Raw genomic sequence first — 24687 nt, 5'->3', positions numbered from 1 at the left:
TAGATAGAGGGGTGTGTGTGTGTGTGTGTGTGTGTACATGTATATGCATTTTAAATATATGTATGTACTCATATACATATATATGTATATATACTTTTAAAATATATACATATTACTAGTTTGGGGTGACTTCCTTTTTCTTTTTTTTGTTAAATCGTTTCAAAGGAAATTGCAGACAATATAATTCTTCACTCCTAAATATTTAGCAAATTTTTCCAAATTTTTGATGTTTGCTTTCCTATCTACTGTACCATTATGCTGAGCAAATGTAAGAACTGCCTAGCAACATCTATTACAAATATATTTTCAAATTTTCCCATGTCCCATCAGGATCAGAAAGGTAATTTTTTGCAGAACCAGAATCCAATGAAGCATTTGATGGTGTTCTTGTTTTGTAATTCAGAACAATGACCCCTGACTCTTTTGTTTGATATTGATTATCCATAGTCTTTATGTCTTATCTTCTATAAAACAGTTGTCTTATAGAATGCTTTACATTCTTGATTTAACTGATTGTCTCCTTGGGGGTATGTCTAACTGGTTTTTCAATCCCTGTAAATTGGAGGTTAGATCTAAAGGTCTGATTAGATTCAACTTCAACATTTCTGGCAAGGAAACTTCATTAATTTGTGATGTATATTTCATGCTGGAGCATACCAGGGACCTCCTAAAACTGTTGGTGTGTTAGTGATGCTAAATTGGATACCTGGTTTAAGGAGGGGACAGCCCAATCCACCTGATATAAAAGTATGTGTTTCTTCTTTGTGATCACTAAGTGACCTGAGGGATGCTTGGCAACATAACTCATATTTTTGTAGTTGTTTGCAATTTATCAACCCATTCAAGTGCATTTAATCACAATAGCATCCCTCTCAGGTTTCATTTCTTTTAGAAGTAAAAATTTAGCCTTGGAATGCTTAAATGATTCTTCCAAGGTCTTAGAGTTAATAAATAGCAAAGAAAGGACTCAAAAATAAATAAGTTAACTTTAGTTCACTTAAAAACTTAATCTCTGGGACTAGGGGTATAGCTCAATTGGTACAGTGCTTGCCTTGCATGCACCACAAAACCCCAGCACAACAAATCATCATCATCATCATCATCATCATCATCATCATCTCCAATAGTCTATGCTGAATATTTTTAGAGCATTATTTCTCCATACTTCAATAAGTATTTCTCTCCTTTTGAAGCCATTTTCTAAAAAAGGAAGTTTTTCTTTACTTTCTTGAAATTTGTTTTTACAGGCTCTCAAAGCTATTTCTATTGCCCACTCAACTGGCAAAGTGTAACAGGTGCTGGATTCCCCAAAATATCACGCTTTTGACAACATTCGTAACAATAGTTCAGAATATTTAAATGATACACTAGTTGCTTAATTTGTATTTTTGTAACCTGTAAACAAAGTCAATTGATCAAAAGTAACGAATTTCTGTCTAAAGTTAAGCACATACATGCGTATTTGTGATGCTAACACCAAGGATCTTTAGGCCTGAAAGAGACATAAAGTTAGATCCTGCAAATCTATTTGCCCCCAAAGCTAGGTCAGCAACTCGTGGGGGCAGAGTTAATAGAGGCATGTGACAGTCTCGAATCAAATGATAAGGAGTGTGGTGCGATGCTAAGCGAACCAGGGAAGGAAATTAAAGGGATCGTGGATCCAGCAGGGGCCTGTGGAAATTATTTCTGCTCCCCCACCCCCACCCCGAAGCTGGGTTTCCAGCTCTGAGAGCGAAGCGGGCCCTTTAGGAGGACTAAGGAGGGGCCTGATCGCCAAAAGTCGCTATCTGTCGGATCACCTCTTCCTAAGAAGACATTATGGAGGACTTAATTCATAAAGAAGAAATTCGACATCGCGCCCACATCAAACAACAAGAGGAACCAACTAGCTGTCGTCTCCACCAACTTCCCTAAAGCTGGAAGCAGGCAGGCACGCCCCCAAATCACTCTTCCCGGATTTTATTGGTTGTCCCAGTCTGCCCCTCTCTCATGAAAATCTCTTTTATTGGTCAGTATTCCCAAGCTCCTGCTTTCACAGACAATTCCCGGAACCAATCATCTCCACGAATCGCCCCGCCTCTCCGTCGACACGTGAGTGACATAGACACTAACCAATAAGAAATGAAAAAAAGAATGTGACGAAAGGCTCCTCCTCCCAGGCTCAAGCGATCAGTAAATGGTAGAAAGGGTTGAGCGGCTGATACCAACCACCAATCCGTAAGAGCGGAAGAGGACGATGAGAAGAGTGATGGGAGGTGGTGACGTGGCGGTGACAGAAGCATAAACTGAAATGAGCGGCGGAAACACTAGCCAATCGGCAACCAAACTGGCCGGCACTCTGCATGCCCCCGTCCTCCCAGAGCGCTAGAGACTTCAGAAAAGCGCCAATGAGGTTGTACATGCATCTGATTGGCCTTCATCTGAGCCAATCAAAGGCGGAGCGTGTGGACGCGTCCCACCCTGGGCTCTCACTGGGCGGAGTAGAATGACAGGCCCGAGAGAAATTCCAATGTCCGCGGGGTCTTCCACAAGTGACACTCCGCGGCACCAATCGACGTCCTCCACCCCGGTCACCGAGCCCTCCTTCCTCCGGCGGGCCTGGCGGGGCGGGGACGCTGCGCGGCGGCGGCTGATGCGCTAGCCGTGTGGGGNCTGGGGGTTCGGGCTCGGCTCGAGAGGGCTGGCTCTTCAAATGGACCAATTATATCAAAGGCTACCAGCGGCGGTGGTTCGTGCTGAGCAACGGGCTTTTGAGCTACTACAGGTAACTGCTTCCGGGGCGCCGACACTCACCTTGCCTCCCCCACGGTAGCCCACAGCCCTGGCGCCCGGCGCCCTCACCAGCAGGCACGGCAGCCAAGGTCGCCCCAGGCCCTTTTCTGTCACTTGCGCAAATTGACAGCCGGTGACAGAAGTCCACTTCCACGAAATTGAAAGCCCCAGGACTTGTACCCGCACCCGTCCCCTGTTACCCCCCGTTGGTGCCATATCTCTCCTTCCCTGGCCTTTCCATCATTAATTGTTTGGAGAGCATCTGTTCTTCCATTGTGTTTCCACCACCACATGGGTGGGATTATTAATTGTCCCAGCAAGGCACTGTTGTAGGCGCTAAGGGACACATAGAAGAGCAAAGCCTAAGCACTGCTCTCAAAGAACTTAACAGTGAAAGTCCCAAAGTCTTAGTTATTTATGCTCAGTCTCTAAAATTCAAGGTTATTCGTAGCCCTTGATGTACCCGACCTTAATCTCTCCACAGTCAGGCACCAAGACACCATACACAAGGTGTCCTCAGGATTCTGCCCCTTGCCTTTCTTATCTCTCCAAGACTTATGCATACTTTCACCTTCTGGACAGCCCAGACTGGAGATGTGCCCTCTTGCTTTGCTCTTATTTTTGTTTGCTCCACCCCCTCCCGTGGAAATGTTTGTTGTATCCAACACTTCTGTGATCTTTTTGGTTAGTTAGAATTATGTTTTATTAAAATAAGAATCCATGTCTTTGGTATGATTATTTCTGTTCAACATTGTTTATTTTGGAGTAGTTAATACATACTTATCCTCAGTGACTCAGAACGTGGTCATAACATGCTATTGGGCTTCTCATATTACTATGTATAAAGGTGTTGATTTGGGGACAGGATACAAATATTCCCCAAAGGCTGGACATTGAGGCTGGGTGTTTTAGGTATAGTATTTGATTGACTCCCAGCAAAAACCTGTGGGAGTTATACGATATTCCCATCTTTCTAATGAGAAAACTGAGATTCAGCATGGGCAACTTTCCCAAGGTCTTGGAGGAGTCAGGATTTGAAACTAATTCTGTTCGCACCAACATAACCTAAAACCCAGGTTAGTGTTACACAAATCAGTCAGATACAGAGGTAAATTACTTATCTAAAGCAAGTAAGTATGGATTATGGTTACTGTATATACTTTATACAAAAAGTGTGTTTTACAGGAGACTTTGCTCAATAAACTGGCATTTCTCAGTGAACATTTTCCTAAAGACCATTCTGTTTGGGACCCAAAACACTGCTGTTGAAGAGTGACTCACTTTGTGTTCCTTTTCCTTGACTGTAATCATTCTGCTACCAGGAGAGTTAGGTTGAACAAATCTCTTTTCCATCAACTCCACTACATTGGCTTTTAGAGAATTTCTTTTTTTTTTTCTTTTCTTTCTTTCTTTCTTTTTTTTTTTTAACCATACAATTTATTTTTGAGAATTTCAAGAAGAGATTAAAGGTGGGAGCTGGAGGTTGTTGGTGAGAACACATCTTTTTTTCGTATCAGGATTGAACCCACAGGTGCTTAACCACTGAGCAACATCCCCAGCCCTTTTTATTTTTTAGTTAGAGACGGGGTCACACTAAGTTGCTTAGGGCCTCGCTAAGTTGCTGAGGCTGGCTTTGAACTCACAGCCCTCCTGCCTTAGTCTCCTGACTTGCTGGGATTATAGGTATGTGCCACCATGCCCAGCCAGAACACATTCTTATCTGTAAGATGCCTCGTATAACTCCTCCTCACTGCTTAAACATTAATTGTGAAGTTGTATATATCATCTACATTATTGTATTTAGAATTGATCTTAATATAACCATTGCTAACTTCTCATCTAGGATAATCAGTTTAGTCTAAAATTTTACTCTGCCCCAGTTTTTTCCCCTACTCAAGTTCATGTTTTCTGGTTACTGTGACTGTTACTCTAATGTTCAATGTTCCTGACTTGATTCATCAAACACTATTAATACTGTTTGCCCGTTTAAAAAAATTGTACATCAGGTAAGGGCCTTAACATATGGTCTTTCCTTTCCTTTTCATCCAAGTTATGTTATCTGCTTTCCAGGTCACTGGATCCTTTGTTCAGTACCAGTCTTGATCAGTGTTGATCACTATCTTTTCAAGTATTTGTAACTACTTTTAACATTTCTCCTATGATAGCTAGTGGTACCTGCCTAATTGCAAATAAAACTTCTCTTAAGACATATTCATTCACTTATTGAGAAACATGTGATTGGCCTGTCCTTAACAGCTAGTATGTTCCCCACCCATAAACCAACGAAGCATCAGGATCTAGATTATCAAATCTCTTCAGTACCCTCAAACTTGCTGTGAAGTACTTCTTTCCAACTATTGGCTATTTATTCTTCACAACAGGGTACTTCTGGTCCCTGTCTCCCTTTGGATTATTTAGCCAAATTGTTGTTCCTCCTGTTTTCATGCCTCTTAAACCTGCAATTTCTTGTGTATCCTCTTTGCAAAATATTATTTCCCTTTTAAATGAAATTATGTCCTTCCTAGACCCATCACTTTTTACCTATCCTGTGCTTCCTTCCATACCTGGTTACATAGATGATCCATTACTTAAAACCTTATATAGAATCCAGGCTCTCCCAGAAGCATCATGACAGGCTATACTGTTAATTTTCATGACTAGCTCTAAGAGATTAAATTACTATTTCAGCTGACCTTTTAAGGCAGAGGTTTCTAGCCAGAAAATACCACCCAGTACTTTTGTGTCTTAAAAACTTTTCTTTTTTTTTTTAATATTTATTTTTTAGTTTTAGGTGGACACAATATCTTTATTTTTTTATTTTTATGTGGTGTTAAGGATCGAATCCAGCGCCCCACACATGCCAGGCAAGCATGCTACCGCTTGAGCTACATCCCCAGCCTTAAAAACTTTTCTTGCAAGAGAAAAGAATCTTTCTAGAGTCTCACTAGTCATTTATAACCATAGGTGTATCTACCTAAACTTCAAGAGCTTTGAGGTCAAGCTTGCCTTATTTCCAGGGTTCCTTGCAATCTCTTAAGTTGTTGTATACTTTATGCTGTTTGAGAAACTTCTTTAGTGTGTGAAGATGACCCATGCAGAAAGAGATTCCTAGGAAGTAGTTAGTGAAAAGTGCCAATAAGGAGGAATGTGATAGAAGGTCCAAGTGGCACCCTTGGAAGAGAAAGCAAGGGTGAGCCAGCCTGTCAGCTGTGTGTCTGTAATTCGGTCTGCATTATTCATAATGTAACTGAAGCTTGGGGGTGGGGAGGTAAGAATAGAAAACACAGGGATTCACATTACAGTGTGGCAGGTGCAGAGGATGGAAAATGGCCCAGTCCATTGAGATCCCCCTGGCGATCCCATACAGCTCAGTTGTGCATTGGAGGAGAAAAAAAAAAAATGTTTCATGTGACAAACCAAATGACAGCAAATCTGTCTTCCTAAGCATAGTAAACACACTTTTTCCAACATACCAAATCTTAGTTTCTGGAGAATGGGGCGTATGCCACCTCTGGCATGCAGGAATTCTGGATGTGCCAGGTGTGTTTGGCCACTTGGCTTCACTGAAGAGGAAATGATTCTGCTTTGTACTGTGGCATTTGGCAAAGGACTTTGACCTCTTTATGTTCCTGGTTGGACAGGGAAAAAACTGCATGCAGTCTGAACATGCAGGTCCCTAGGCATAACCAGCATGGTGAAGAAACTAGCACAGTTTTCTCTGTATACACAATTGTGCTAGAAGCTTGTTATTTTATGTGAAGTGCCTTGTGGCTTGTTGTCACCAAGTAGTGCTGTAAAGTTCAAAAGTTAGCCTATTAATAGAACTGTCAGTCAGTAGAGACTGGGAAAATTTTTACACCCAGTCCTCAGTGCAGATCTGCTGAATCTTTCCTAGCTATTAATAGGATGGCTTAGGAGTTCCTACCAATAGAAGTCTGTGGACCTTAGAAAAGAACATATTCCAAAAAGATTAAAATGTCTTGTGATTCTTTAATAACTCTTTCTTTGCTCTCTCAGATGGGCAATTATTCTTATTTCATATCATTTGAGCTATAGCCAGCATTTAATCATTGAAACATTTAAAGATGCCTTTTTACACTTCTGCAGTATAATTCTAAGCATGGTGTGACAGTTCTGATTTGGGCTGATTTACAGTGAGGGGGATGGTTCAGTTTATAGAAGACAGAACTATTCTTAGGGAATGAGATTGTCATACAAAATTTTGTTGCAAGGGATATAAACCTTTATAACTTGCTAAGTAGAAAGTAACTCCTGACTGTGGAAGGGCAGGAGGGAATTTTTTGAGGTGAGGGAAGTGTTCTACATTTTGATTGTGATGGTCATACAGTTGTATACACTTGTCAAAACTCACTCAGTTGTACACTTGAGACTACTGAATTACTATTGCAAATAGTTATACCTCAATAATATCTATTTTTAAAAGGTTAACAGCAAGAGGAACAGTGGAAGAATAAAATTTGTTTAAGAAACAATTCTTAAAGGCTCTGAAATAAATTCTCAATATATTGTTTCTTGAATTTTAGGGGGGTTGTTTGCAGGAACTATAATTAGATTTCTAAGATTACCATATTTTCAAGGACTCAGAATTATGTAAAGAAATGAAATGTGTTAAAGGATAATCCACCCATTACCTTTTTCTTGAGCTTGTTTTTGTCTCACTTTTGCAGGTCAAAGGCAGAAATGAGACATACCTGCCGTGGTACCATTAACCTCGCCACAGCCAACATCACTGTGGAGGACTCCTGCAACTTTATCATTTCCAATGGGGGCGCTCAGACCTACCATCTGAAGGCTAGCTCAGAAGTGGAGCGACAGCGCTGGGTGACAGCTCTAGAACTGGCCAAAGCCAAGGCTGTGAAGATGCTAGCAGAATCAGGTAGGAAGCAAAGAAGACCTTGCCTGGAAAGCTTTCCATATGTCCCCATTATCTTTTGTTCCTCATTGTGTTTTGTCCTTTGATTATCACCTCTCTTAAATGTCCCTAGCTACTTTTCATCATACAGTATTTCTCCAGGAGTGGTGGTTCTCAATTGGGGTCAATTCTGTCTCCTCCAGGCAATTTCTGGAGATATTTTTAGTTGTCACAACTGAAGGAGATGCTACTGTCACCTTGAGAGAAGAGGCTAGGGATACTGCTAAACTCCCTACGATGCACATAACCGTCCTTCACAACAAAAAATTAATCTGGCCAAGACTGAAAAACTAGACATCATTCTTGTGTTTTTATTCTGTGTGGGGGAGAGGAGGGCACAGGGGCTACTGGGAATTGATCCCAGGCCATGAATAATCTAGGCAAGTGCTCTACTACTGAGCTAAATCCCCAGTGCCCCACCCACACATTTAAAACTTTTTTTTCTTTTTGGTCCTAGGGATTAAACCCAGGGGCACTTTACCACTCAACTATACCCCCAGTTCTTTATTTTTATTTTTTATTTTGAGACAGAGTCTTAATTATGTTGCCAAAGCTGGCCTTCAACTTGTGATCCTTGTGCCTCAGCCTCCTAAGAAGAATGCCAGTTGACCACCTTAACTTTTTGAGACATAATAACTTTATTATGAGGTCAGTCTTAGGAGTATTACAATTTGTAATTTGGATTGACCCCTACTTTTTTCTCCTAAAGTCTTGTAAGTTGAAACAATTTTTATAGAGGATGAAAAACCATATATTTTCTATAAAAAAGACTTCATTTTGCAACATTAAACTAAAAGGAATAACCTAGTTGTATTTTTTATTTTTCTTCAAGGAAAGTGGTAGAATTTGCCAATGAGATGTTGATAGCTTTTTGGGGGTGGGGTGGGGGATAGTACTGGAAGTTGAACCTAGGGGTGCTTAACCACTGAACCATATCCCCAGCCACCCTCCCCTCCTTTTTTCTATTTTATTTTGAGACAGAATCTCAAAACTGAGTTGCTTAGGGCCTTGCTAAGTTGCTGAGGCTGGCTTCTAACTCACAATCCTCCTGCCTCAGCCTTTCAGGGCGCTGGGATTACAGACATGTGCCACTGCATCTGGCTGAAATGTTGATAGTTTAATGAGCTTGTTCACTGAGAGTTTTGTCTGTTATTTATCTTATTGTCTGTCATTTCCCCTACTGTATTTAATATCTATTAAGCAGTGAAAGGAAAATTCACTGTTTTCTAATTTTATTTATTTATTTATTTTGTATTTTTATCTTGGTTTTGCTTCTCTGTCTGACAGGCAAGTCTTGTCTTATTTCTTTTAGTTTTAGTGATGATGTTAGTTCCCCCAAAGGAAGTGACACTGCTAGAAAGGCATTTTGCAGTTAAAAAGTGTTAAGTACAAAACTATAGTAAGAGGTACAACAGAGCTTCTTTCCTTGACTTATTATCAGAGAAGACTTTGCATTACTTTTATAGTAGTTTTAGTATCAAATGAGTTCATCATGAGATTCCAGAGCTCTCCTTCAGAAAAGATGAATTAATGAAACTTTTTTTTTTTTTTTTTTGGTACCAGGGATTGAACTTAGGGGTACTTGGCCACTGAGCCACATTCCCAGCCCTATTTGTGTTTTATTCAGAGACAGAGTCTCACTGAGTTGCATGTGCTTCATTTTTTTGCTGAGGGTGGCTTTGAACTTGCCATCCTCCCCCCTCAGCTTCCCAAGCCGCTGGGATTACAGGCATGCCCCACCGTGCCTGTATTTTATTCATTTATTTATATATGGTGCTGAGAATCAAACCCAGTGCCTCACCACATGGTAGGCAAGTGCTCTACCACTGATCCACACCCTTAGCCCCTTAATGAAATTCTTAATGACACTTTTAATGACATAGACTTTATCATAATGAATAACTTTTGTTCTCAACCCATTTCACCTCTCACCCAACAGATAATGGTGAATTTTTAATAATAATTGTTTAGGACTGGATTGGTACTCCAAGCTAAAATTTAAAGACTCAATAATACATTCCTGATTCCAAGAGCTATTCAGCTTCTGTATGGCTTCCTGTGTGTCAGCGGCTCTCCAACTTCAATGTATATCAGAAATACTTGGGTAGCTTATTAGAACTGCAGTTTCCTGGTCCATGTTTCACACCAGCTGAATCAAAGTTTCTGGGCATAAGGCCAGAGACTCTGCGCCTTTAAAAAGTGCCTCAGGTCTGGCACGGTGGTGCACACCTGTAATTCCAGTGGCTTGGGAGGCTGAGGCAGGAGGATCATGAGTTCAAAGCCAGACTCAGCAAAAAGAAAGGTGTTAAGCAATTCAGTGAGACCCTGTCTCTAAATAAAATACAAAAAAGGGCTGGGGATGTGGCTCAGTACTCAAGTGCCCCTGAGTTCAATCCTTGGTACCAAAAAAAAAAGAGCCTCACGTGTTTCTGGCGCCGGTTGAGTGTATACTACACTGTAGAGAAATCATCTGCTAATTGGCAAGCCTCCAGATAGAAAACGCAGCATGATGAGTGTTGGTTTGGTTGTGGGCAAAGTAGGTAGGGTTTCAACTCTTGGTTTGGTTCTGGAGTCATATAACTTACTTTTGCATCCCTACAGATGAATCAGGAGATGAAGAGTCTGTCTCACAAACTGACAAGACTGAACTGCAAAACACTCTCCGAACCCTCTCCAGCAAAGTGGAGGACCTGAGCACGTGCAATGACTTGATAGCCAAGCATGGCACAGCCCTGCAGCGTTCCCTCAGTGAGCTAGAGTCCCTAAAGTTGCCTGCTGAGAGCAATGAAAAGATCAAACAGGTCAACGAGCGAGCCACACTTTTTAGGATAACATCCAATGCCATGATCAATGTGAGTGCAGATGGTATCTCTATTGCGTTTTGATTCTTTTCCTCTTTGAAACATTATGCTTCCCCACTGTCAGAAAATTGTAATTGGTAAAGCACAAAGCCTTAGACCCTGCTTCACTGCTCAAGGGCTTTAAGTTACATTGTTTCTTACATGAAATAGAACATGTTGCACCATATGGAGTGACTTTCATGCTCTGCTCAAGCCGTCAGGACATTGCTTCAGCCTGAGAATTAGTTAGGAGTCCAGAGTTGCAGTCTTGCTTTTGCAACTAGCAGGACATCTGATGGTGATATTAGTTGAGTTCCTTAATCTCTCTGGATTGTAGTTTTATTTATATGTTTATTTTTATCTAATTTCATCTGTTGGATCTAAAAGATCTCCATGGGTTCTTTCCACAACATTTTCTTTAGCTTTAGGCTGGAGTCCTAGCCCTACTTGGCTAATGCATTCTGGCATACAGGATAGTAACAGGGGCTGGATCAAATACTAGTGAGGACCTTATAATACTGGTTAGTCCTTGATTTCAGGAGTAATTCTGTTGATGGGACAAAATCTGCAACCTTTCTTTTATAATGAAGGGGTAGCCCTTTTGCTTCCTTAGGACTCCTATTTTGGGTAGCTGTTAGTTTACGGGATATTTTAGCTACTTGGGTTCAGGGCTGCAGGTGAACAGAACACCAGTGGCCTTACTGATGAATTGATAGTTATGAAATGAATACATGGCTTACAACAATGCTGTTTTTCCTCTACTGGTCCTGATTCTCACCTGGCAGGTTATTTTAGTTCCCTTCCACATAAAAACACGGGGAGACATTTTATACGTGAGAAGACTATTCTGTGAGAAAGGGTTTTTTGCTGGCTTTTTTTTTTTTTTTCACTCTAATTAAATGGGATGAAATTACCTCACTAGTGCCAGATTTTCTCTTATTTAGGTGAGGATAGTAAGACATTTGCTTAAAGCTAGTTTAGTTCACTGAAGACTCTTAAAAGATCAAAGTCCTTTTCCTATGACCAAGGGAAAATTTAGTTGGTGGAAAGTAACCACCAAGTTACTTTAGCATCATGCTCTGAAGTGTTGAATGCTCTGAAGTGTTGAACACTCTTCAGTGTTTTGATTCACATAAGGTACAGAGAACCCAAATTCTTTTTTTTTTTTTTTTTTCAGTTAGGGGTTGCAGGAAGATTACCCATCTCCTAGGACCACTCAGCAAGCTAGAACTGTTGCTTGTGCTTCTGATGTCTAGTTTGCTCTTTTTCCAAACTGTTGACTTCCTAGTTACTGTGTGTTTAGTCTTCTGGTCATGACACTGCAGAGAGTGAAAGCTACTTTTTAATGTCAGGTGACCACACTATTTTTTTGTATTAGGGTTTTTTCTTTTTCTTTTCTTTTTTTTTTTTTTTTTCTATTCTGATATGTTGTTTTCTTTGTACCTTTCTGGTGCTAATATAATAGCAAGGTCTTAGGTGTAATAGGCACATTAAAAATTAACATGCTAATGCATGACAGCTCTAAATGAACAGTTATATTGAAGGAAGAGTACATTTTACTCAATTTCTTGACAGCTTAGGATATTGCCTTTCTTACCACCAAAGTGAATCTAACAGAAGACACTGTTAATATATCCATTTGCTAAATGAGTACCTGCTATGGTCCATACACTGTGCTAGGGGATATCCCTGGGACACATGTGGTCTCTACCCTCAAAGAGATTACTTTCTAGTGAGAGGACAGAGATTTGAGTGGATCATGATATGATAGAATGAGCATGTCTAGACTGCTCAGACCAGAGGATTAGAGAAGATAGCATCTCAGCTAAATTCTGAAGGAGCAATGACTGTCTTTCTGGGAAGAAGGGCAACATAGAGCTTGGCCTGGGTTTCAACCACCTCCTCTACCTTCTGTATAACCCTGGGCAACCTTATTCTCTGAGACTTCAATTCTTTATCCTTAAATGGCTTTGATGCTAGTAGACTCTTCACAGGGTTGTTGAAAGGCTTTTATTATGTAATTAATGTGAAATGCTCAGCAAAGTACTGAAATATGTCTCTGCTAAATTTTAATCATGATCAGTATTACTAAAAGGGAACAAAGAAGAGTTGATTGGGGTAGAGGTATGGCATGTGTGGAGCCCTCCTTCTCCATGGTCTGGGAACTACTGGCAAGGAAGTAGCTGGAGGTGAGAGGGGAGAGGAGGTAAGAGGAGATGCAGATCCTGCTAAGTGGGCTTGGTAGATTGGGTAAGAAGAGAATGAGAGGAGTTTTGATGTAGCCATAATTAATAGCTGGCACCTTTTTTGAGTGTTTACTGTGAGCCCCGTGTAGTTCTAAATGTTTTACATGTAAAGCACCAACTCTTTGAGGTAGTTAATATTTTAATATTTTTAATTCTTTAAGATAAGATAAGGGGCAGAGAAGTGTGCCTCAAATTACACAGCCAAATAGTAGGATGGAGCTGTGATTTGAGCCCCAACAGCCCAACTCCAGAAGTATACTCTTTACTGCTTCTGGTATAGACAATAGAAAGAAGTATGGATTCAAAATATTGAAGAATAATCAATAATACTTGATAATTAGATATGAGGAAGGAAGCAAAACTAAAAGAGGTTCCCCTTAGGTTCCTGGCTTGGACAGCTGAGAGGGCCCTGGAATTGTTCTTGGGATGGAGAACATCAAAGGGAGAAACAGAGTCAGCAGAGGAGTGCAGTGAGTTCAGTTTGGGATCCACTGATTCTGAGGTTACTTTGAGGCATTGAATAGACACCTAGATTCTTCTCTAAAACTCAGTGAGTGTGGGATTTGGCTTCACTAACTTAGTAACCGTTGACCTGCAGGCAATAGTTGAAACCATGGGAGTAGACATTCTATTTAAGTTTCTCTGACTCTTAAGCTTACTTTGCTTCCTCCTTCCTTTACTTATCTGTATTCTTTCATTGACTTATTAAGCAGACTTTATCAGGCTCTCACTGTGTACAAAACAACTAAGTTATGAGCTAAAGATCTGTATATGAATAAGCTATAAAATGTGTCTTTAAGTTGCTCCTGATCCATCTGGATAGGGAAAATCAGTCACGATTCTGCCATGAATGTGTAAAATAGAAGTATGTGCAAAGCACCAAGCAAATGTAAAAAAGAGACTGACTACCTTTGATACTAGGGGGGAAGCTGTCACAGAATTAACATTTGTCCCAGGTTTTGAGAAATCAGGATTTCTCCTATCTTAGAGAGGGGCTAGGAAAGAGCATTTTAGGCAGGGTGGATAGCATATGCTGAGGCAGGCAGGCCTGAAAGAACTCTGTCCAAGAAATGATAAGCAGCTCAGCATGGCTGTATTGTGGAGTGTAGCATATCTACCTGAGAGAAGGCGACAAGGCAGGTGGGGGCCGTCCTGTGAAGGATGCCTAGTATTTATAACCACTAATTGGTATCTGGTTTCACTCATAGTGGTCAGCCAGTGGAGGGACTGATATGAGCATATTTCTATTTTTTCTTTAGAATCCTTCTTTGATTCCTCAAGTAGGTCTATAATTTTTAATGTCAGTTGTTTCTCTCAGTGACCAAAATAAAAGCAAATTATGTTGCCTGGTATTTAGTCTAATTCAGTACAGATTTTCGGTTCTCAGTGTCTAACTTCCTCTGCTTTAGGTTACTTGAGTTTAGTCAATAATTTATTGAACTGGGCTGGGAATTGTGGTACATGCCTGTAATTCCAGCAACTCAGGAGGCCGAGGCAAGAGGATTGCAAGTTTGAGGCCAGCCTTAGCAACTTAGCAAGACCCTCTCTCAAAATAAAAAAATAAAAAGTGCTAGGGATGTGGCTCACTAGTTAAGCACTACTGGGTTCAATCCAAGAACTGCCCCCCCCCCAAAAAAAAATTACTGAAAGTAGTTATTCTGTGTATTTTCTCTTCTTGCTCAGTCTATAATTCTCTTTTGGTGTAGTTCACATACCTGCCCTTTGTGATATTGCCACAAATACTTTGTCTAGGTTTACTGCTCACTTGGCATTTGTTTAGTCCTAATGACCAGGAAAATATAAGAGAACCATGACAACCATTTTCACTCTTTTCTGAGTTTGACCTTGATTGTAGCATGAGCTAGCTGTCCCTGATACTGTGGAATACAGGGAAAGTCTTTCTCATTTTTCTGCTGAAGTTCCCAGAATGAGGTTTCTTAATGGGCTTACAGAGGCCGGAGGGGAACCTGACTAGTTGAGGTGACACAATCTAGTGCTTTCTCCGCACAGGCCTGCAGAGATTTCCTCATGTTAGCCCAGACCCACAGTAAAAAGTGGCAGAAGTCACTGCAGTATGAAAGAGACCAGCGTATCCGACTGGAAGAAACCCTTGAGCAGCTGGCAAAGCAGCACAACCACCTGGAGAGGGCCTTCCGGGGAGCCACAGTGCTGCCTGCAAACACTCCTGGCAGCGCAGGATCTGGTAAAGGTAAGACGCTTTGTTCTTGCATAGCCTGTTCAGATTTGAGCCAGGTGATTTTCTGCAATTGATAGAAGAGCTCCAAATTCTCCACAATTAATGACTTATCTGAAGTGGCTTTGGAGCTGTTCATTTCTTCTGGCTTTTTCACTACTTTACCATTTGTTGCTATGTTTGTGGTTGGTACTGAGAAGAACTGCGGTACCAGGCATTTGATAAATATAACCAGAGAAAACAAAGAAGGCCTTCTCCTCGTAGATCAGTGCTGCTCTGGGAAAGGAGACATGAGTGATGAAGATGATGAGAATGAATTTTTTGATGCACCAGAGATCATCACCATGCCTGAGAATTTGGGCCACAAGTAAGTTATCCTTTACTGTCATACCTGATCATCAAGAGGTTAGAAACATTGTTCAATGTGGGAATGTTATAGTTGTCGACATTTAGTAAAATCTGGGCTCTTTTCTTTAAGTAAGTGGAAAACTGTCAGCTTTTTACATGATGAGTTCTCCAGAGGCATTTACAGTCATATCTATTTACACCTTTTGATTAGCCATCAATAAGTTTGTGCAGCATACTTGACATTCTGCTTTGTAAAAAAAAAAAATTGAGGCCCAAACTCTAGTTGTGCTCTTTGTTCTAAATCTCCTGTGTTCCCCTCTATGCAGACGCACTGGCAGCAATATCAGTGGGGCCAGCAGTGACATTAGCCTTGATGAACAGGTAACTCCTATGTGGAGGGCATCAAAGGTGAAGGATTTGGGCTATGAGTCCCATGGATTTGTTTGTAAAGTGCTAAGAAAGAAAGAAAAATCCTGATTTTTTTTTTAAGTATGGGGGAAGGGAAGATTAGCAATAGCAGATTTTCTGTTCTTTGTGGATGATTGAATGGCTTTATTCTTGCTCTCAGTACAAGCATCAGCTGGAAGAGACGAAGAAGGAAAAGAGAACTAGAATACCATACAAGCCAAACTATAGCCTCAACTTATGGAGCATCATGAAGAACTGCATTGGAAAAGAACTCTCCAAGATCCCCATGCCGGTGAGGTCCTTGCACATCCTAACTGCTGCCAGTAGGTCCTCTCAGCCTCAGGCAAAAGAATGCTGATGTGACAGCCCTCCCCTCCCAAACGTGTGGCAGTTTTGAGCATATCCTTTGTTACCCTTATAGTCATAAACTGTTCCTTTAAATTAGCTGGCTGAGTTTTGGCTCTGAATCTGGTATGTTCCCAGATCACCTAGAACCAGATGCACATGTTCAGTAACTTTTATGAGCAAATTCCTATGCTCTGTGCTTGGGGGCATGCAAAAATAAATACAGCCTTATTTCTGTTTTTAAGAACCACATAATTTAAAAGAGACATGAAAACAGGTTAAAAATGATATTATTTTATTTTTTATGATAGTGTAATGGGAAATACTATATATACAAAGGTTTAGGGAGCATAGAAGCAAAAACCATTCCAACCAGGAAGGTGAAAATTATTGGTGAAGATGGGGTTTTTAATGACCTCCCTGTCAGTGATCATTCATTTTTCCAGTCTGTCCACTATTGCCAAAGTGATTTTTTTTTTAAACTGCAAGCATGGTTGTGTTAGTCTTCAATTTAAAATCCTGGATCTTTATTGCTCTGGACATAGTTCAGATTCTTTATTGGACTCACCACTTCTTCCCCAGGGGCAAGGTCATCATATATGTGTGATGGTATAGTCATCAGATTAGCCTCAGATACTCAGAGTTATCTTGTTTATTCCTCAGAGCATTTATACACACTGATCTTTCTGCCTGAACTTTGAATTTTCCGCCAACCCTTGGTAGTTTTCTTTTGCTGTGGCTAAAACTCTTTCCTTTGGATTTCAGTGTAATGACATCTCTTTCAGTAAACCTCCAGTGCATCCAGTCAGGAGAGATCTGTCTTCTCTCCTGTGTCCCAACAGGTTCCACCGATTGTGTCTGGGCCACGTGTTTCTTTTACTTATTCATTCAACAATCATTTACTAAGTGTCTTCTATTTGCCTGGTATTGTACTAGTATAACAGCTGGGAATAATCAATTTAAAGCAGTAAATCCAAATGTGTTGGTTTAAATTAGGGGGTCAACAAGCTAGGGTCTGTGGGCCAAATCTGGCTGCTATCTATGTTGTCCACAAGCCAAACATAGCTTTTATATTTTTAAATGGTTGGAAAAAAATAAATAAAAAGGAGACTAATTGTCCATAGTGTTTGTGTCCATAAAGTTTTACTGGAACACAAAGATATTCATTTATGTCTTATCTGTGGCTGCTTTCATGCTGCAAAGCAGCATTGAGTAGTTGTGACAGAGACCACATATCCCGGAAAGCCTAACTATTTACTATCTAGCTCTTTACAGAAAAAGCTGGCAACTCCTGTCTTAAACAAATATTGGCCTCACTCATTTGTGTTAAAGTCCAGAAGCAAAAGGTCCAGTTCTAGTATCATACTCCATGGTGTCAGGACCAGACTGCTTTCTCTCCTGTTTCTCTGTGTCTGTGGTCTTAGTTCTTAGGTTCATAGTGGCCTCTCCAGTTTGAACCATCGGGATCACATTCCAGTCAACCCTTTTAAGGGTTGTTTCCTGGAAATTGCATAATCCATTAATCTCTTAAATCTCTGTGGCCAGGACTTAGCTATATGACCATAGTTAGCTATAGAAAAGGCTAGAAATGAAGACTTGGGGGTACAGAGGGCCAAAAACTTGGCAGACAGAATTACAGAAAGTATTCTCTCTACCTCTCTGGGTGCAGAGAACAGTGTATGATTTCTGTCTCTTCATATACTATGTTCCTATGGAGAGAAACTATGTCTAATTGGACTCTATATCTTTAATGCTTAGTCCAGAGCCTGGCATATACAGATCATTCAACAAATTGTTGAACTAATTAATCAACAAATCTTGAAAAGCAAATAGTTTATTTGTAAGTCTGTATGATTTAAAAATGTATTTATCAACTACAGTCGAGGATATATAACTCAGAGGTAGAGTGAAGCCCTGGTTTGATTCCCAGCATTGGGAAAAAAAGAAAAGGCTTAGAAAAGAAAAGAAAAGGCCCTGAGTAAGCAGGCACATTGGAGAAACTGAGATAATGGGTGTTTTGGGGACCTGAAGAGAAACCCCACTTGCCTGGAACATTAGGTGTCTAGAAGTAGTGGGCAGGTGGGCTGGAAAGACAGTTTGTCATGGTCTGAGAAGTGCACTTCTGCTTAAAAACAATTCTAGGTCTAGGTGACCTCTCTATTCACCTTTACCCTTAGTTCCTTATTGACTTTGCCACTAGGAATGTGCAGTTCTGTACCTGTTGGCCTGCAAATCAAGTGCTCACCCTTCCCCTGCCCTATACTGGGTCACAGGAAAGCTGATCATCTGAGGCTGTTTTTCAAGCTTCTGTGTCTTGTGTCTGCTGGAGTCTGGCTGGACTCTACTAGGGCAAAATACCAGGAGATGAGAGCTTGGAAGAGGGTATTTCTCTCCTTTTAGGCAGTTTTCTGGCAGCATCTGGACAGGTCTCCTCAGCCCCCCTCAAGGTTTTAGCCACTGCCAGTTCCCCTTGGCCTCTGGCTATAGTAATAACACTGCTTTTTTCTGTTCCTTCATTATGGCTTCCTGGTGTTGCTCATCTCAGGATTGTCTTCTCTAGCTGCCTGCTGGCTATATAATCAACTCCCTTCTTTCTTTCATTTCAAACTCTCAGATTCATTAGTTTTCCTATTTGACCTCAGAGTGATAAAATGATCATTATAAACAATTTAGCACTTTTAGAGCAACTGTGGTTCCTGGAACAGTTGTTGGAAAGCAGGGTCATGTGTGCATGGAAAGCAGTGACAGACTTAGGATGAACTGATTCTAGTCCTAGGCACATTGGATGTGTCTAGTAGCCACCAGAGGAGTACACTCTTTTCCCCCAAAATATGGAAATGTTGCTTCATGTTGCCTGAAATTTTGCCACTGAGAGATTTTGTTGGCATGGTTATTAAACTATGGAATTTTTCTGAAAGATTGCTGAGGATTAGGTCTTTATCAGTCATCTTTATCAGGCACCATCATAAGCACTTTACATCTAAAAATACAGCTGTCTGGCCTCAGAAGTAGTCTGTCCTGGCCTGATGTAGAATTGAACTGAGACTTAGCAATTGTCTAGTCCAGGGTAGAAGCTAACTTTTGTAATGCGATCTTTTCAATAGTCTGGAAGTGCCTGTATTTGAATACCTTTTCTTTTCTCCCTCAAGAACTTTAAATATCTGACTTCCTCTTTGGTTATATTTGTGCTACAACTTAGTATATTTTAAAATTCATTCATTCAGGGGCTAGGCTGTGGCTCAGCGGTAGCACACTTGCCTGGCATGTGTGAGGCACTGGGTTTGATTCTCAGTACCACGTATAAATAAAGGTCTATCAACAACTAAAAAAAAAATATTAAAAAAAATTCATTCATTCAAAACTTAAATTTGTTATTGGTCTCCTATGTCCATGTACTGATGGCTTTTGGTTAGGTAGTAATGGACAGAAGAGGCAAGGTTTCCATCTCCAAAAGCTTACTGTTAGTGAAATGGATGAAAATGATGATTTCTGCCGCTCTCTGACATGAGCAGATACCAAGGAAAATGGGTTGCCTTTGGGTTAAGTCTTTTTTCTTTTCATTATTTGTCGTATCACCTCAACATCTCAGGATCAGTTTATCCCCTGCAAAAAAATGTAACTCTCTTAAAAATGTCTGGACAAGTTTTTTATATGTGTTCTTTTCCTTACAGGTGAACTTTAATGAGCCCTTGTCCATGCTTCAGCGCCTTACTGAAGATCTGGAATACCATGAGCTGTTAGACCGAGCTGCAAAATGTGAGAACTCTCTAGAACAGCTCTGTTATGTTGCAGCTTTTACCGTGTCCTCCTACTCCACTACTGTCTTCCGTACCAGCAAGCCATTCAACCCACTCCTTGGGGAGACCTTTGAGCTGGACCGACTAGAGGAAAATGGGTACCGATCCCTCTGTGAACAGGTCAGGAGCCTCAGCACCTTGACACATTTCCTTCTGAAGAAAAGGATGATTCTTTGAACCCCTGCGTGCTGTTTGTAGAAATGTCAGTCCCTGTCATCTTACCCTTCTTTTCCTTCAAAATTAAACACTGAAGCCCTGGTATTCACTTACTATTGTGGGTATAAAAATATCAAGGATGAATTTTGTGTGTTTATCACCAATTACTAGGCCATATCTTTTCCTTCTTTCTGCCTTGCTAATTTGAACCTCATTTCTTTAAGGTGAGTCATCATCCCCCAGCTGCTGCACACCATGCGGAGTCCAAAAATGGCTGGACACTGCGTCAGGAAATCAAAATCACCAGCAAGTTTCGAGGCAAATACCTCTCCATTATGCCCCTCGGTAAGGCCGCATCTTTATAAGAATTAATGCTTTAGGAATAAAAGTTTTTCTGGCATGATGAAGGAGGTCATCAGCAGACAGAAGAATCTCTGATTCAGACACCAAATTTCACTAACTAGCTTTAGTCAGGTTATTTACCTTCTTTGCTCTTTGCTATCAAAAAAGTGAGAAGGCCAGAATCTCTTTAAGGACCCAGCTCTACATAAATTCTTTGTCTTCTTAACCATATTGAACGCATCTTTAGCACAATTTTAGAACATAAATTCTAGCATGACTTTAAAAAAAAAAATTCTATCGCTTAACTGTGTTGTTTCCCTGATTACTCTAGCAATCCAGTTCTCTCTAAAAATCAGGACCCTTATGATCACAAGGTTAGGTTTCTTGGCTAGCCTCTCCCCTTCCTTCTCTCCTTCCACCCCCTCTCTTTCTCTACCTGATGAATTAGGTATCAGTTATGTAATCACTAAATTCCAAGTAAGGTGAAACTTTGTTTTTAAAAAAAATCTTACTGAATTACAAGTTAATTTTGTGTCAAGATCCGAAAGTTCAGGTCAGGCCTGGTGGCACACAGTTGTAATCCCAGCTACTCAGGAGGCTGAGAAAGGAGGATCACAAGTTCTGGGCCAAACTTACTGAGACGTTGTCTTAAAATAAAATTTTTAAAGTGTTAGAGATGTACCTCAGTAGTAGAGTGCCCTGAGTTCAATCCCTAGTACCCCCATCCCTCATCCCTCCCCCAATCAAAAAAAAAGTCCTAGGAATAGGAATCCTAGTATATATACACTGTTAGAATGATATGCAAAATCTTTTCACCTATAGAGATCCATTACCTTTCCTTAACTTTGTGCTCTTATTTTCATATAGATAATAATTTTTATACATTTTAATCTTATCAGTGTAGTTTTATAATAGTTTTATGTTTCTTTATGCCTTTAAATCTCATAGGAGAAAGAAAAAAGCAGTTGCAAGTAAAAACTACCCTTATACTATCTTTTATATAGTTTGACTGTAGTTACCTTTACTGGTCTTTTATTTCTTTTTCTCAGTTGTAGATGGATACAATATCTTTATTTTATTTATTTATTTTTATGTGATGCTGAGGATCAATCCAGTGTCTCACCCATGCAAAGAAAATGCTGTACCACTGAGCTACAACCCCAGCCCTGGTCTTTCATTTCTTAATGTAGATTTAAGTTAGTATCCTTTCATTTTAGTGTAAAGGACTTCTTATAGTATTTCTTGTAAGACAGATCTGCTAGTTATGAACTCCTGCAGGTTTTGTTGATCTGGGAACTTCTTAAGTTCTCTTCTGTCTATGTAGGATAGTTTTACTAGACATAGAATTAATTCCTTTTCAGCTTTGAATATTTCATTCCACTGCCTTGTGGTCTCTGTAGTTTCTCCTCCCACCCCTACCACTCCTCAGTTTTTTTTCTTGCAGGGTAATACACATTAAATAAAATTTGATATCTTAACCATTTTAACTGTACAGTTCGGTGTCATTAAATATATTCTTAATGTTGTCTATCCATCACTACCATCCAACTCCAGGACTCTTTATTTTGTAAAACTAAGACTGTATACCCATTAAATAGTAAGACTGTATACCCATTAGACAGTAACTACCCATTCTTCCTCCCCCTAGACCCTGGAAAACACTGTTATATTTTCCATTTCTATGATTTTGACCGTTCTCATATAAATGGAATTATATAGTATTTGTCTTTTTGTGACTTATTTATTCGCATAATATCTTCAGGGTACATCTGTAATATAGCAAATGGCAGAATTTCTTTCCTTTTTAAAGCTTAATATTCAATTGTACATATAGATCACATTTTTCTTATACTTGAATCTGTTGGTGAACACTTACTTGGGTTTTGGCTATTATAAACAATGCTGCTGGGCTGGGGATGTGGCTCAAGTGGTAGCGCGCTCGCCTAGCATGTGTGCGGCACTGGGTTCGATTCTCAGAACCACGTAAAAATAAAATAAGATATTGTGTCCACCTAAAACTAAAAAATAAAAAATATTTTAAAAAAAAGAATTATAAATAAATAATGCTGCTATGAACATAGGTACATAAATATCACTTTGAGATCCTGCTTTCAATCTTTGGATTACATTCTTAAAAGTAGAATTGCTGGATCAAATGTTAATTCTATTTTTATAGTTACAATACCATTTTAAATTCCCATCAATAGTGTACACTCATGCCAATTACTCCATAACCTTGCCACCAGTTATTTATTTCATATTAGTCATCCTAATGGGTGTAAGGTGGTATCTCACTGTGGTTTAGTTTTTTCTTTTTCTTCACTCTATAGATTTCAGGTTGTTTTTATTCTTGTTAGCCTGGCAAATATGTAAATGCTTTTGATACAAATTTAAAAGAGAAACACTAAGTAATAAAACAGTATCTCCAGCATGCCTATATATTGCATATGTTCATAGTAAAAGATATATAGAAATATTAAACTTTATGTAAACTGCAGTTCATTTTTTTTTTTATTTTAATTGGTATATATGACATCATAATGTATTTTGATTCATTGTACACAATTGCAGCACAACTTTTCATTTCTCTGGTTGTATTGTGGTTTGGTTTAATAGAGATGTTGAGTACCTTTTCATGTGCTGACTAACCATTTGTGTGTTTTGGAGAAATGTCTATTTAAGTCTTTTGCCCATTTTTTTAAAAAATTGTTTTCTTTGCCCATTTTTTTAATTGAGTTGTTAATTTTTTTTGGGGGGGGGTTTAGAAGTTCTCTCTATTCTGTATCAGAAGTATGATTTGTAAATATTTTTTTCCATACTGTGGCTTCTCTTTAGTTGATATCCTCTGATGCACAACATTTTTATTTATATTTTTTAGTTGTAGTTGTACAAAATACCTTTATTTCACTTATTTATTTTTATGTGGTGCTGAGGATTGAACCCAGGGTCTTGCACGTGCGAGGCGAGTGCTCTACCGCTGAGCCACAACCCCAGCCCCAGCACACATTGTTTGAAAAAATTTAGCAAGTTCATTTTTGTCTGTGTGTTTTATTGTTGCTTGTGTCTTTAGTGTCATTCAAGAAATTATTGCCTATCCAATGCCATGAAGCTTTTGCCCTCTGTTTTATTCTGAGTTTTATAGTTTGAGGTCTTACATGTAGGCTTTTGATCCATTTCAAGTATGTGTGTGTGTGTGTGTGTGTGCGTGTGTGTATAAAATATATATTTACTTATCTATATATTTAAAGTATTTATTTATTATTAAGAAAAAGTTCAACTTCATTCTTTAGCACATTGGATATCTAGATTTTTCCCAGGACTATTTGTTAAAAAGATTATTCTTTCCCCCTTTCAATGATATTGATATCCTAGTCAAAAATTATTTGAGTGAATACACAAAGGTTTATTTCTGGGCTTTCTTTAATTCTGTTCCACAGGTTTATTTGTCTCTCTTTATGCCAGTACTACACAGTTTTGATTATGGTAGCTTTGCAATAAGTTCAAACACAGGAAATATGAGTTTTCCAGCTTTTTTCTTTTTTTTTTTTTCCTCTTTGTTAAGATTAGTTTAGCTATTCAGGATTCCTTGAGATTCCACTTGAAGTTTAGGATACGTTTTTAGAGCCAGGCATGGTGGTGCATTCCTGTCCCAGTGACTCAGGATACTGTTCTAGACCAGCCATGGCAATTTAGAAAGATCCTGTCTCAAAATAAAAAATAAAAATGTTTGGGGTTGTAACCAGTAGTAAAGTGCCACTGAATTCAATCCCCAGGATGGGGACACACACACACACACACACACACACATATATATTATATATTATATATATATAATATATTATTTATATATTATATAACATTTATATATTATATATATAAATGTATATATATTATATATTTTTATAGGGATTGTATTGAATCTGTAGATTACATTGAATAGTATTGATATCTTAACAATATTAAGTCTTCCAAGCTATGATTATGGAATGTGCTTCCATTTGTTTGTCGTCTTTAATTTTTTTGAGCAATGTTTTGTAGTTTTTACTTCATTGATTAATTCCTAAGTATTTTATTTTTTGATGCTATTATAATTGAGTCCATAAGAGTCTTTGATATTATTCATTATTAGTATATAGAAATGCAATTGATGGGCCAGGGTTGTGGCTCTGTGGTAAGAGTGCTCACCTAGCATGTGTGAGGCCCTGGGTTTGTTCCTCAGCACCACATAAATATAAATAAATAAAGTTATTGTGTCCATCTATAATATATATATATATATATATATATATATATATATATATATATA

General features: G+C 39.3%; 1 protein-coding gene across 1 annotated transcript in view; it reads left to right on the top strand.

The window, feature by feature from the left end:
• Nucleotides 1-2486: 2486 nt before the first annotated feature.
• LOC107135863 (oxysterol binding protein) overlaps nt 2487-24687 on the top strand; it is a 31738-nt gene continuing 9537 nt past the window's right edge. Inside the window, exons 1-9 of the mRNA XM_015478002.2 lie at nt 2487-2764; nt 7461-7669; nt 10307-10557; nt 14802-15000; nt 15250-15352; nt 15660-15714; nt 15902-16033; nt 19758-20003; nt 20264-20384. Coding sequence (XP_015333488.1) covers nt 7474-7669; nt 10307-10557; nt 14802-15000; nt 15250-15352; nt 15660-15714; nt 15902-16033; nt 19758-20003; nt 20264-20384 — 1303 coding nt within the window. The 5' untranslated portion in view covers nt 2487-2764; nt 7461-7473. The remainder of the gene's footprint in view (nt 2765-7460; nt 7670-10306; nt 10558-14801; nt 15001-15249; nt 15353-15659; nt 15715-15901; nt 16034-19757; nt 20004-20263; nt 20385-24687) is intronic.

Source organism: Marmota marmota, unplaced genomic scaffold (genome assembly GCF_001458135.2).
Source record: "Marmota marmota marmota unplaced genomic scaffold, marMar, whole genome shotgun sequence".
In the NCBI taxonomy this organism is placed as follows: domain Eukaryota; kingdom Metazoa; phylum Chordata; class Mammalia; order Rodentia; family Sciuridae; genus Marmota; species Marmota marmota.
Note: the sequence above shows the minus strand (reverse complement) of the source record. Positions and strands in the feature narration are given on the sequence as shown.